The following is a 14,499-nucleotide window of genomic DNA, read 5'->3' on the forward strand; positions in this document are numbered from 1 at the left end:
TTGAAAATGTAATATTTATCCAATCATTTCTATTCTATCAAGCCGACTCTAAAGCAATAGGTTGCACTCATAGAGTAATAAATTTTTACTGCATTTGGAGATAAAGGCTATTGGTGATGATTGCTTAAACTCTTTTTGCTCAATCATCTGAATGGTGCAAATCAAAGCATTTTGTCAGACTGTGAGAAGTTTCACCTAGATATTGCTTCCCACACATGCGGGTCACCATATAAATTACATTCACGGTTTTACAGCGTAGCTGGTGCTGGAAGTTAAATTGATGCCCAGTGGTGGAACTCGTAAAACATTTTCCTGTTAACACGGCCAGGCAGAGTTGACATTGTTGATGGTGGGTTCGATCTAAAAACCATTGGTTCTAACAGTGATTTTCTTACTGTGTTTCAGAGGTGGTGATGATACAAGTTTAGTGATCCAACAGTTCTTCCTGAGTGACAGAAAATTAGCTCTACTATCTATATTACCAAATGCTGAGAAGAGTTGGAGTAGGGGGTGATTGGAGCCTAATCTAACCTCATGTTCTGAAAGATAAGTTATAGGAACAAATTCTTTAAATTGATGTATACCTTCTTCACAGAGAAAAATACTGATTTTTCTCAGGAGAATGTGTTGTATGTATCATCTGTTGGAAATTTGGAAATAACCTTGTGATTACCTTTTTCCTCAGATATGGAGGCTGTACCCTCCTTTCAGAATCTTTCACAGGGATGCTTTTAAGTTGATTATCATTTCTGAAAGGAAAGGAGTTTTACATCTGGTTACCTTTTTGTTTGTTTTGTGTTCTCTAAAGTTACTTTCCTATAAAGACTTTAAGCTTTATCAGAGGTTTTTAATTGTGACCCACAGCAACAATCTAAACATTTTTTTCCCTGTAAGAGTAAATTTCAGGGGTTCATTTTCTTCTGTTGGTTAAAGCAATGGGGACTATTTTAAAATTTATTTTGAAATATTTCTTCTTTGGTCATAAAGCTGTATGAAGCTTTGATCATAAAGCTTCATACTTTCTTGTTTGAAGTGAATTAGTTTTTCCCATTTCTCGTTAAAATTCACAGGATGCTAGGGAAGCCCTACACTTGATCACTGTAAGCAAGGATCTTTCCAGTTTTCCCTTTTTTTGGTGTTTTGTCTGTTCCTGTAGCCCTGTTGCACATTCATACTCAGTTGGTGATCTTCCTGTAGTTTGGTTCCATTTTATAAGATATCACAGATCTTTTGCTCACCTCTTTAACATTTCTTATCCCAGTATATGCATTTTTTTTTTATGTCAGGAGATGAGCTTTTTGATGTTCAGATAAATGTTATTAGTGGTGCTGTGCAGATGAAACCTGTCATGTACAAATAGCGTGTATCAAGCGCCAAGCATGCAGAACTAGATAAATCGGCTCATTTGCTGAAGCCTTGCTAAAAGAAATTAGTGACATAACAAAAGCCTCTGAATCTCTCAACCCTAGTAATGGAGCTTCATAATAACCCCCACAGATCATTGACTCAATGGGTAATCTTTTAGGAAAACTTTTGTTCCCTCCATCTTTTCTTCCCCTTTAAAGAACTACAGTAAGTGTGGCAGATAGCATCTCTAGAGAGAAATGTATGTGTAAGTATCTGGAATAACTAAATTAAAATTAAGAAATTTATTGACTGTTAAATACAGGTTTGTTCTAAACAAGTTTATACTTTTATTTCTTTTTGATGATTTTGATGATCTTGTACATTGACTAGTAACAGCTTTTTCTTTATAAAATGCATCTTAAGCTTTTCTTTTCAAAGTTAGTGTATTTGATACACAGAGGTTACAGCTGGGTTGTTGGGAGCAGGAGAGGCACAGAGTGGGGAAATGAAAAGAAGGGAGAAGAGGATTTCGGGTAAGACATCTAGAGGAAGCATTTAGCTTGTACTTAGAATATGTTGTTTACAAAGTGGTATAAGAAAAGTGACAGGATCTAATTAGTAGGTTTCATTCATTTGAGGTAGGCCCTTTTGAGACTGCCATGAAAACTATAGTCTTTCTTGTCATGAAAATATATACATTTACATGCAAAAAATTTTACACATAATTTCAAGGGATTTAAAAACTTAGAAGGCTTATTTATATATCCCAGATTTAGCATTGTATTACAGTGGTGACTAAGCTATTACTTAATAAAATTTGGTTATATTTTTGATGAAGAAAGTTCTTCTAAAACTTCCTTAGATACTTTTTGCCTCTTGCTTGGCTGAGTTTTGAAATCTGAAAATATACTCACTTTTGGAGCTGATAATGAAGTTTTTAGATCCATTATTACAGTTGGCAGTGGTCAGTAGTGTCCTGTTGTGTAATTTACTACATTTCTTGAGTGTAAGAAAAATATTGAGGATGCAGAATTGTTAAGAGGTTTTAGAAAGATTATTTATCAAAGAACACTACTTTTCCCAACGCATTATCTACTATAGTTATACATTGGTACAATCTATTGACATAGAATTGGATTTGATTTAAATGGAAGGGAAAAAAAGAGACTGGACGTTTTCTATATTTATCGATATACCTAGTCCATTAAGGTAAATTATAGAACAAATTTCACTGTGACAGGAACATTTGGGTTCATGTAGGTAACATTTGGGTTACCATTAAACTTTTTCTTTTTATGAATTTATTACCACCAATTATGAAAAAGTGCTCACAAATGGAATTCAGCCCTAGCTTCAAAAATGTTTGAGTCTTGACCTTTAATAAAATGATCCTGAATTCTTTTGAACCCAAATCACATTCCCCCACATAGTAACTAAACACATGCTGCTAAATTTGACATATTGGTGATCTCTGTTCCAAAATGAAGGCTATTTTCATAAATATTCTGTTCACATTATTGCATATATTGCAAATAAATATATTCTGATTTCTTTTTATGACCATGAATTCATAAGTTTGTTTTTGTTTTTTTTCATCTCTCCTTTTTCTTGTATGAGAATTCTATACATAATTACCACGTTAGGTGAGATCCAGTGCATGTATGCTTGCTCAGTTATACCTATTCCTTTATACAGTTGAAGAGGATGAGAACCATATTTGAAATCCCAAAAGACCAGTATGACAACTTTAGACATTATCTAAGATGTATGCATTTTATTGTGAGACTTCTTACAGAGATGATCTCACCTCTGAGTCCCTCTAACATGGACAAAGATCCTGTATTATAACTCATGATCTTACCTACATGATATTCTGGTAGCAGGCATACTTGGAAACTGACTAGTTTTATATTGAGCCCGTAATCTCTCCCTCTCTTACTTTCATCCATTTCTTATACCCACATAAATTTGGAGGATGAGTTCCTGGAAATGAGGGCCCTAACTGAATATTAGCAGTACAATGTACCGTAGCATTACCTCTTTGGAAATGAGTTGTCACAGTCAGGTGGTGATTGCTCTCTTGTCACATCATCTGTCACATCACAATCCCTGTCACAACATCTACCTGCCTATAGTATTTTATATTAATAGTTGTAATGTCAAAGGACTTCATCCAGGCCTTAATATGGTTTTAACCTCAACCATTCCCCTGAAGGCCTGTGAGGTGCTATTAAACTTAAATCTTAATGTTTCGGATGACACTTTTTCTTTTATTCTTTGTGTTACGTTCAGGACTATTACTTGTTGGTCATGGGTCGAACCGTTCCCCCAAACACAGAATAAATGGCAAACAGAGACCACAACAAAATAAACATATGCAACTGAGGATAGTGCAGTCAAGCACCCATTTGCTCAAAGCATTTGCACTGTGTTGTGTTAATAATGCTAAATGGTTATAGGTCAAGCTGGCTCAAGTTGGTCTGGTGCGCTCGCTTTTATTAGATGAGAGCATAAAATAGCATTCAACCATTCGCAAAAACACATATATCCATAGTATGTTGTGATGAGTAGTTGTACATATTTGTATATGTACCATGTCATACATACACATACTTACCGGGTTGGGTTTTTAATGAAACTATTTGAAAGACAAACAGCATTGTAACATCAGCTCTGTGCAGTTCACAGAGTGTTTAAATATATGAATGTCTAAGGTAGTCCTTGTAAGTTCTAGGTTATACTGGGAACAAACTATTGGGAAAATATGTGTTGGGTATGTAAGCTGGTTTTATCTCCATTGATTCTCTCCACCTGAAAGAGCTGTTTACTTGTAGCTCTAACTTTTTTGATGGCACAGCCCTCCATGACCTGGTCCTCATACTCTAGTTTCATTTTCCATCATTCTGCTCCTTGACCTTCCATCTTCTGTCAATACTAAATTGTTCGTGAGTTCCCTCGTCCACCGTGCAATTTCATGTCACCATGCTTTACTCATATTATTTCAACTTTCTGAGACTTTTTCTTTTTCAGTTAGCTAACACAACTTCTATAACTTAGTAATGACATGTTTACTCCAGAAAGCCTTCATCCACCACTGCCCTCCCTCACCCCAGTTGAAACAGATGGTCCTTTTTTGTGCATTATACCTGTCTTAGCACTTAATTGTGCATTCTTTGATGAGAGCAAGCACCATATTTGAGAGCCTGTAATACAGTACCTCATGTAATTAATTAATAGATATTGAAATGTTCGTTAAAATGAGCTGAACTATCAGACAGAGTGATTCCTGAGTCAGAATTTAACTCTTGGACTCTTGGTCCAGATTTCCAAAAACATTTTGGATTTTGTTATTTAAATTTTCTGTTTTCAAATCAAATTATACTCTCCTTCTGTAGTAATTAACTGTTCTTCCTACCTTTGTTTCCATCCCCCCAAACCTTAGTAATAACATAGATTGCTCCTTTTTCTTTTTCACAAAATATCAAGTAATTACTGTTAGCTTTCGTTTTCCAACATAAAGTAGCTCAAATTACACATTAGCTCATCCCGAGTTGTTTACAGAAGCTTCTTAATTGGTCTCTCCTGTCTCCAGTCAGTTCTTCCTCTAACCCATTCTGTTTGCCATAACCACGTTCATGTTTCCCAAAGCACCGTTTCCACTATACCATTCCTCAGTTCAAAATCTTTCGGTGGCTCCTTCCGACCTTTAAAAACATCCCCCCCAACCCCTCAGCAGGATCTGTCGTAATCATTTTTGTATCTCTGGCATCCAGTTCAGTGACCGACACTTGTAAAGTGAATTGAAGAAAACATGTGACTTAACAAATAGGGACCTATTTTCTATTCTTAAATTTATTGCCTTATAATGCTACTATAAAAATTCTCCATTATAATCAGAGTGGTTACTTTTTTCCCCCCTCTCTCAACATCTTGCTCTTTTGTATGTTCCTTTTGAGGTGTCAGTTGTGTTCCTCTTCTGCTTTTGTGGCTTGTTATTCACTTTGATTTTATCCAAAGTCAAAGTCCTTACCATGGCTTACAAGATCCTACATGATCTGGAACCCAGATACCTCTGAATTCATCTGCTGTTCCTCTGTCATCTGTGGTGCTTCAGCCAGCGGCCTGGCCTCCTGATTGTTGTTCATTGAGCCTATGAAACTGCAAGTCTTGGCAACAACTTTGTGCATGCTGTTTCCTCTCCCTGCAATGCTCTCCCCCATATATGCATGTGTTTCTCTCCCTTGCTTATTTTTTAGCCTTTGCTCAGATGTCGCCTTCTCAGAAGGTGTTTCCTGATCATCGTAGTTGAAACATTAGCTCCCATCACTTATAATCCCTGTACCTTGATTCTTTTTTATCCTTAAAGCTTACCACCACCTGAGCTGTTACACACCTATGTTTAATTATGTCTCTTGTGAGAATATAAGCTCCAGCAGGGCCTACACTTTGTTTTGTTAACTTTGTATTTCTACTGCCTAGCACATTTGCAATATGTGTTGAATTGGAGAGTAAATGAATGCATTTTATATGCCTTTGTGCTTTCACTTTTCTCCTTTTCACCTATCCAGCCCTTCACGTGTCCTTTAGGAATTATTTCCATGCCTGTTTCCTTCTGCTTCCTTCAATGATCTTTCTTCTCTGAATTAGTATAAAACCTATACTTTGTTTTACACTTAGGCCTATAGAGTAGGGGAATGGTTCTCAACGCTCCTTCAGTAAAGAATTATGTGTGGTCTTGCTGTTCATTGGGGTCCACGGGCCACTGGTTGTATGGCCATTTCCTCATCTGTTGCAAGAATTAAATAGGACATATTCAGTAAATGAAGTATTTGTTGTTGTCCAGAAAATCAGAGACTGTTTATTGAGAATATATGTGTCAGCCCTATTCTAAGTGTTTTACTTTAACCAATTTAATCCTGTAGGTGCTGTTATTGTCCCCATTTTATAGATGAGAAAAGCCAAGAAAGTGACTGCTTGAAGTGTGGTCTGGGGGCTAGCAGCGTCTGCCTAATACAGATGTCACTCAGGCTCCTCCCCCGATCTACGGAGTCCGAATTTTAAAACAAGTAATAAGTGTAGGCCCCAAACTTGAAGATGCAGTTAAGATCTTTAGTAAGGCCAGGATGTTAGTATTTTTAAAAAGCTCCACAGATGATTGTAGACTACCACAGATGATGGTAGTCAAGATTGAGAATGACTGAGGTCGATCTTTGTTATTGATGTACTATAAAGTGCGTGACATATCACTGAAAAACTTCAGTAATTTGAGACCCATAATCTTCTATATAGTGAAAGACTAATAGAATTATAAGAATAATCACTTTTAATTGACATGTTTTCATACGATACCATATTTTTGGGGGGATGGGGCAAACAACCTCACTTTAAGTACTTCGCTAGTATTCTGTAAAACCATAAGGCAGCTTTGCTATAAGCATGATTGATTTGCAAGGCTTAACACTGGGTTCCTGATTTATTCTCTTCACAGGAAATTTTCAAATTGTCACGTCATTGACCTTTGAGATCCCTGTAGAATAGTCTATACTCCCCAGAAGCTTTCAACTTTTAGTGTCTGCATATCTGGTATGCCACCTGGGATTGGGTGTTATACTACTTTGAAACTACCTTTATTATGATCTTGGCATAGGAATGAATACACACAGCAATGTGACATTTAAAACATGTATTATTTATTTGGGTAATAAAATGGTATGTGAGGTAGCTATAGCATACTTGTTTCATGGTAGTTAAATTGATTGCCTGGGTTCAAATTCTGGCTGTGCCGCTACTAACAGTATGAGCCAAATTTTTTATCCTCTCTGTACTTAGATTCTTTGTCCATAAAATGGGGATAACGATAGTACCTACAGGATTAAGTTAGCTAATAAAGGTCAAAGACGTAAAATAGGGCTGGCACATCTATTCTCAATAAACAATTTTTGATTCTCTAGCCAACAATAAATAATAATTGTTCTACTTACTGAACGTGTCTTATGAAGAATTCTTACAACAGATGAGGAAGTGCAACTAGTGGTTGACAGAGTAGGATTTGTACCTGGTCTGTGTGTCTCTAAATCTCATGTCTTTCTAGATAATGTTCTACTGCATCTGTGAACTTGGTTATCAGGACTTAGAAGCAGTAGCAATGCAACTAAAAGGCATACTCTCTTGCCTTATAGTCTACAAATTGTTTTTACCTAAATGGTGTGATTTAGGTAAATCTAAATTGTTAGCAGCTCCGTGGAGGATAGGAGGGCATTATTCCCATTTAATAGATGAAAAACTAAGTCTCAGGAGTTTTCCAGGGTCGTGAGCTGGTCTTAGGTAAGTGCTCATTTGGTTAATTTTCCTCACACGTTGAGGAGCCCTTTTATTCCTTAATGGTGCATGTATGTGTCTGAAGCATCATTTCCGGTGCTGTGCTTTGTATTTGTCATAGTCGTCAACACTCAAAACAGCCAACAGACCTCTTGCCTCGATCGTCTGCATGCATTTAGTCTCATCCACCACTCACTCACCCCCGCCACCACGCACAGGTGCATTGAGGCCTCTACTACAGGGAGGCTTTGCAAGGTATGTCTGGGTGGCTTCCTGGCAGCCTGGTTTCTGCTTATTGCCTCTCCTTGGTAACTTGGGTATGCACAGAATTGGGAGTGAAAACTCAAGCTACCATTAGGGAAGCTTTGCAGAAGTCTCTTTGTACCTGGAGGCTGTTTTTTTTTTCTCCTCATTTTTTGAAGATACAATTGAATTCAGTGATTTCTAGGGTACCTCCCAGCTTTAAAACTTTGTGGGGTTTTGTAGTCATGTCATTACTTCGGTTATGTTATGTTCTTTCTGGGTACTAAAGCAGATTGTAGCCCTGTTTTACAGATGTGAACAAGAGTGACAAGAGGATTCAAAGTGCCTAGGGTTTAACTGAATCTAAAAGTGGTCGTACAGTATCCGGATTCCTGTCTACTTTTCTATTAGAGCAATCAGATACTTGGAATAATTACTCATAATGGTTTAGAACAACTTTTTAACTTAGAACTTCCCATTACATTTTTCACTAATATAGATTGAAGAAAGTTGCCAGGTTTGGAGTAGAGCTGTAAAAGGAATTCAGTTATTGTTGTTAATCCCTTGCTTTCTCTTAGCTCTTATCAGTCACATTTATTATATTATGCTTTTCTGTGTGGTGCATGGTCCACCAATAGACAACTGTTCTTTAAATTTTTGAAGCATAGTATATTAGAAGTATTACATAGAAAATTAGGACTACCAGGAACGTGGTGGACAGGATGTCATACCTTGTTCCATAATTATCAGTTGTAGGAGAAACGAGCATATTAGGATATAGTAGTCTAGTAAGTATTTCCATAAGCCTGCCCAAATTATCAGAGAGGAGCATACTGGAGAGACCAGGCTGGCAGGTAGCAGCAGTCAGGTGGAGGGTTCAGCGCCTCTCATGTGATAGAAGGGCTAGTACATTTGTTTGTCTGGTTAGGGATGGAATGGCAGAGGCAAGATGGATAAATGAATGTGTGGAATCACAAGAAGTAGTAGGAAGATAAAAACAGGAAAGCAAATACTAGAATGAGTGACAAAAGAACAGTCACATGCAGGAATCAGGAATGCGCTTGAACATAATAAGGTAAGGCAAAGGAGGCAGGGTCCCAGAGCTAAAATAGAAGAATAAGAAGACCTGGATAACTAAGTATGTAAAAGTTTGGGGGTTTACATAATGTGATGATAGGTTTCTAAACACTTTCGAGGACGTTATTTCACGTGGTCTTCATAACAAACCTAACAGTGGATATAGAAAATGATCGTTCCCGTTTTTGATTCTTCAAACAAAAATTGGGAAATTACCCTTTTTTTTTCAAGGTTACACAGCCCTGAGTAGTTTTGCTAATAACGAGCTGTGTTACCCAACATGTCATTACTTTTGCTTCAATTTCCTCATTTGTAAGATTTGAATAATAATTGTACCTACCTCAGAGGGTGAGAAATAATGCTTATAAAACACGTAGCATGGTGTTTGGCACATGGTAAATACCGATAAATAATGGGTGTTACTCTTGTTTCTGTTATGTGAGCTGCATTGTGAATAACTTGGCAAATTTTGTTTTCTGCTATACTATATTGCATCTTTTAAAATGGAAGTGGTCTCGTTATGCATGTACGTTTCTACATGAGTATATTTCCAAAATGATTTTAATCCATGTTAAATTTGTCCTTACAGCATTTGCCAGGAGTTGGGAGATTCTACATCTCGTGTGATATTTCCTTTCGTTTTTGACCCGAAATCACATTTTACCTTTTGTGCAATGAATTTACTTTTATATTTTTCTATTTGTTCAAGAAGGTAGAACATGGTTCATAAAATAGCCATGACATCTAGAACTGTCATATTCTTTATATATTTTATGTTTGTGTTTTCTTTTATATTGTTATCTCTAGTAACAGTGCTTCTTTCAATGTTTGCATTTTTGTCAGTGTACCTACAGTAGAGACGCAGTCACATCTAATATAACCTAGTTTTCTGTAGTGTTTGTGTAGTTAGTTTTCTGGTACAGAAAATGTAATTTTAAAAATTACCTATGACTGCATGGGATATTTCTAACTATTTTGGCTACAGTCAGAAATTTGATTCTTCCCTCAGTTCCATGTTACAGTAAATCTTTGGCATTTCCTGCATTTGCCACTCTGATTTCTTCATGTTACAGCAGTTATGACAAGGTCTTAAACAACTTTGTTTTGTGTTAAAATAGCAGATTATCATTCTTATCTAGACTGATACTGCTTGAACATACAAACTATGGAACAGAAAGTATTTTGCATATTCCCAGGATATATAGATTATTTTCAAACCAAAACACTACGTGGATTGCACATTTCCAAAACAAGTCTGTTTTGGGGTCAATGTCTTACACTTTATTGGAACTTGTTTTTGTTGTGTTAACTCTTACCTTGGAGGGTGCAATTTCTAGTTTTAACTTTTTGCCTAGTGGTTTGTTTTTTTCAGAGCTCTGAATCAGATCTCCATAGTAACTCCTAGCTATACTCCCTGGTACCTCAACATTTTGTTGTGGAGAGGTCAAAAGGGATTCACATTTGTTGGCCTTTTTAAATATTGTTTTGAATGTATTTTTTTTTGGTATCTCTTTTTCTAAAGTTTTCTAGTACAGAATTGTGGTGTTGCCCCTGCCTATTCATAAGGCAAAGCTACACCTGGCTTTTCCAGCTTCTTTTCTTAGGCTTGCTGAAATTTCTTCAACCCAAGTAGGGAGAGCAGAAAATTTATCAGTGTTTCAAGTGTGTGTGTGTGTGTGTGTGTGTGTGTAATGTGTGTGTATGTGTGTGTGTATGTGTGTGTGTGACTTAGTGCATAAGGGTGTGTGTCATAGTGTGTAAGGAAAAGTACAGACTTCAGAGTCAGATTTCGGGGCCAGTCCTTCTCACTTCTTAGTCATGTGACTTTGGGGTATATTATTTTACTATCTTGCTATCAGCTTCATCATTTATAAACAGGATTAATGATACCTATCTCATAGAATTGTTGTGATTTTTACTTTCAAGAATTTCTAGCACATGGAGGATGATCAGAAATGATAACCCCTTCCTATGGGATAGGTTTTAGTGAAGAACATGGCTTGTCTATTAGAAATAGTGGGCAAAACCCATGCTACCCAAGTGCAATGAGTTGCTTATTATCCTTTGAAACCAATACACTTTGAAAAAGCTGTAAATAGGTTGTGCAAATGGTAGTATTATTTTACTTGGATCCAGTGTGCTGAAATGTATTCATGAACTTTGCTGTGTTGATGTAGGCAATTGAGTTAGTTGCCAAACAGATTTTAGTGGTTTGATATTCATCTTAAAGCTAAAGGACTTGAAATGGTTCTCTAGCCACTAGTTCAAGTTGAAAGCATTTCAGGCAGGTTTTTACACAGCATAGCAGATATTTGGTTAGCTTTTATGAGAAGTGCTTGCTATGATATTCTTTCCCCAGGCATTTGTACACTTTTTTCTTGTACTTCAAGTAGTAATAAGTAGTGCCTCATGATTATACAAGAATTCCACCGTAAAGGGTCAGAGTCCAAATGTTATATAATTTATACTTATAATATTTGCTTTTGTGTAGTTATGTGAAAAGTACTAATATGTAGTCTTACAAACAGTTTGATCTTTTTGTGGAATTGTTTTAAGTACATATACTAGTTCTGTGTCCACTTCCTCTAGATAAACTAATTTAAAATATAAGGAATGTTTCTTTTTTCAAAGTACTAATTATTTTTCTTAACAGAATACCACTACTATCAAAGAAAGTCTTCTGCCTTAGCTCCATCGGTTATTTTTCACTGCTTTTTCTTTAATTAAAGATAGAAAAATTTGATGATGGTGTACATGCATTTGTGTGTACTCTCAATTGATATGGCAGTGTATAAACAGAAATAGGACTAATATCATGGTTGCACATTTAGTTTTAAATAATATTATTAATTACTAGGCATATTGTGTAAATGCCTTATAATCTAGATCATGGTAAAAGCTGTTAGTCTTTCCCCTTCTTATATTTCTGTAAATGTCTAGACATGTCTAAATTTTCAATTGAATTAAGAAAAAGAAATTGAGCAAATGATGAATCAAAATTTGAGGCAGTGTTGAATTTGTATTTTATTATTTTATGGAGAAGAATGACTTTTTCTTGTTAAGTGTTGTATACTATGGGGAAGTGGCTGTGCATCTTTTTGGACCAAGGTGCTAAGATTGTATCTGTTACACATTTGTATTTTAGCACAAGGCCTATGTCTTTTATAAACAAGGAAAATATTTTAATATAAAATACCACATATGAGCCAGATATACTTACTTTCCTCTTGATACATCAATGTCCTAAAGCTTTCAGGAGAAAATGGTTTAAAAAATTGTTTTCATGTCTAGATTGTAAGTAAAATCACTTGTCAGAGTGAGTTGCAAAATGCAGACCTTCATTCTGAAGCTGCCTGTTTCTCATTTGGATCTGACATATTAAAAAGCATATAATTAATGGTTGACATTCATAATTAACATTAACTTTATGGTGCTTAATATGCCATCATTCACCCATCAAATAACCAGAAATGCGTAATGTCTTAGCATATAAAGGTTTTAATTATATAAAATGGTCCTTCAGTTTTCATATGGTATAAATGTTAAAAGTCCAAAATGCATTTAAAGAAGATTTTTGTAAGCGTTTTTGGGTGTTAGCTGTATTTCTATTTCTTTTTAGGAATATGCATCAACAATTGTGTCGGGAACTTCAAACGGAGAATGTGGACCTCAGTGTGCAGTCTTCATTAAAGGCTAAAGAGCGCCACCTGGCTGCTGTCGCCAGCGCACTGTGGACACATTTCTTTTCATTTTTGAAGAGTCAGAGAATGTCACAAACAGTGCCTCTCCCCCAACTCGCGGATTTAGCTGCAGGTCAGCTTTGTAATTCGTTTCTCATTTTGCAGACCCTGTCAGTTTTTTCTTCCATTTGCTTGGGAACAAACCTTTATTTTATTACAGTGTAATAAATATTTTGACAACCAGAAAAATGAAAAGAATTATATATTTTAAAATTAGGATTCTTTGGCTTGTTTATTTTCCTCTCAATAAAGGTAAACATTAAGTGATTATTTGCTAAAAATAAAAGATAATTTTCAATCTTAAAAAATATTGAATGTACATATACTTTTCTTATGCATGCAATATTTGGAAAGTAAAGTGGCGTTTGATTTCTTCTAGTCCAAGTAGTTTACTTTCAGACTATATACTCGTATGTAGATATCTAGGTATCAGATGAAGTTACTTGTATAAAGAGAAAAAGAGTGTAGCAGGAATTCCACTTCAACACCAAGCAGATGAAATGAGAATAACACTGAATATATAGAAAGTTGTTGTTTTGAATTCTAGATTCTATTGTAGGTTGTAATGTTTACTTAATTTGATTATTAGCCTAATGATGTGTCCTTAGGCTTTAAGGAACTCTGAATCACATGATGCTGTAGGCAAGAATTTGAATATATGTGTACCTATGTGCAGTTTTCTGAAAAGAGGTCATTATCTTTCTCAAAGGGATATTTTGTGCAAAATAACAAGTACTAGAGTAGACTGAGATCATTAAGATATCTACATGTATTTAAGTGCAATGTATGTGCTGGTATTTAATGTACTTAACTGTAATGCTTTAAAAAAACTAAAATCTAAACCAAGGTGTATTTTATTCTTGTGTGAATGATGAGGGCAGAGCTAAAAGCACCACACAAAAGACTGAATGATGTAAATTTTAAAAGATCTTGAATTTTGTTTGTAGCACATCCATAATTAAAACTTTACAATGATAGATTGAAGAATTGTGATAGGGCAGTGGTTTTCCAACCACTGCAATGTCTATGAAAATAAATATTGATATTCAATCGGTGTAACTGAAGCAGTCATTAGTAACCAATATGACTTATCTTTCTTCCATTCATCATCCCAACTCCCAGTCACTCCACTAAAATGATCATCACACAACTTTAATCAGTGCTGTCCTAGGTGCTGAAAGAGGTCTATAAATATGAAGCAAAATATTTGTGGGTTTGGGATTTGTTTTGAAATAAAGATAAGTTAGGAGAAAAAAAAAATTCCTGCATTAAAAAACAGGAATTGAAAGCCCACTTTTTTTTTTTTTTTGCCATTAAGGTAATACCAGTAGGAAGAAAGGACTCAGTTCCTTTTCTCACGTATATGTTCTCATGGAGCTTATAGTCTAGTTGGGGGGAGAGAACAATAAATAAAGTAAAATGTGTAATATGTTATATAGAATATATAATAAATGCTCTGGAGAGAAATAGACATATAGAAAAATATAGGGAAGGCCAGACGCAGATTTTAATTTTGAGTAGTCAGGAAGGCCTGAGTAAGCCTCATTTGAGCAAACCTACAGGAGGTGAGAGACCAATGCTGTGTAGATGTCCAGAGGCAAGAGCATGTATGGTGTGTTTGAGGAACTACAGGGAAGCCGTAAAAGCTCGTGTGGTGTAGGAAAGGGAGAGTAGTCAGAGATCTATGTGATCAATAGGTAATAGAGAGCTAGTTTGTGTTCTGCCTTGTACGCAGTTATAAAGACTTTTGTTTTTACTCTGAGATTGGAATCTA

At 35.7% G+C, this 14,499-nt stretch overlaps 1 protein-coding gene across 3 annotated transcripts in view; it reads left to right on the plus strand.

The window, feature by feature from the left end:
- The window catches only part of MMS22L (MMS22 like, DNA repair protein), a 115,032-nt gene that overhangs the window by 63,771 nt on the left and 36,762 nt on the right, over nt 1-14,499 (plus strand). For all 3 annotated transcript variants that reach the window (XM_019743388.3, XM_074333325.2, XM_074333326.2), the window contains exon 15: nt 12,605-12,798. In XM_019743388.3, the coding sequence (XP_019598947.3) occupies nt 12,605-12,798 (194 nt within the window). The remainder of the gene's footprint in view (nt 1-12,604; nt 12,799-14,499) is intronic.

This window comes from Rhinolophus sinicus, chromosome 2 (genome assembly GCF_057876585.1).
Source record: "Rhinolophus sinicus isolate RSI-liver-muscle chromosome 2, RSI-T2T, whole genome shotgun sequence".
NCBI lineage: Eukaryota > Metazoa > Chordata > Mammalia > Chiroptera > Rhinolophidae > Rhinolophus > Rhinolophus sinicus.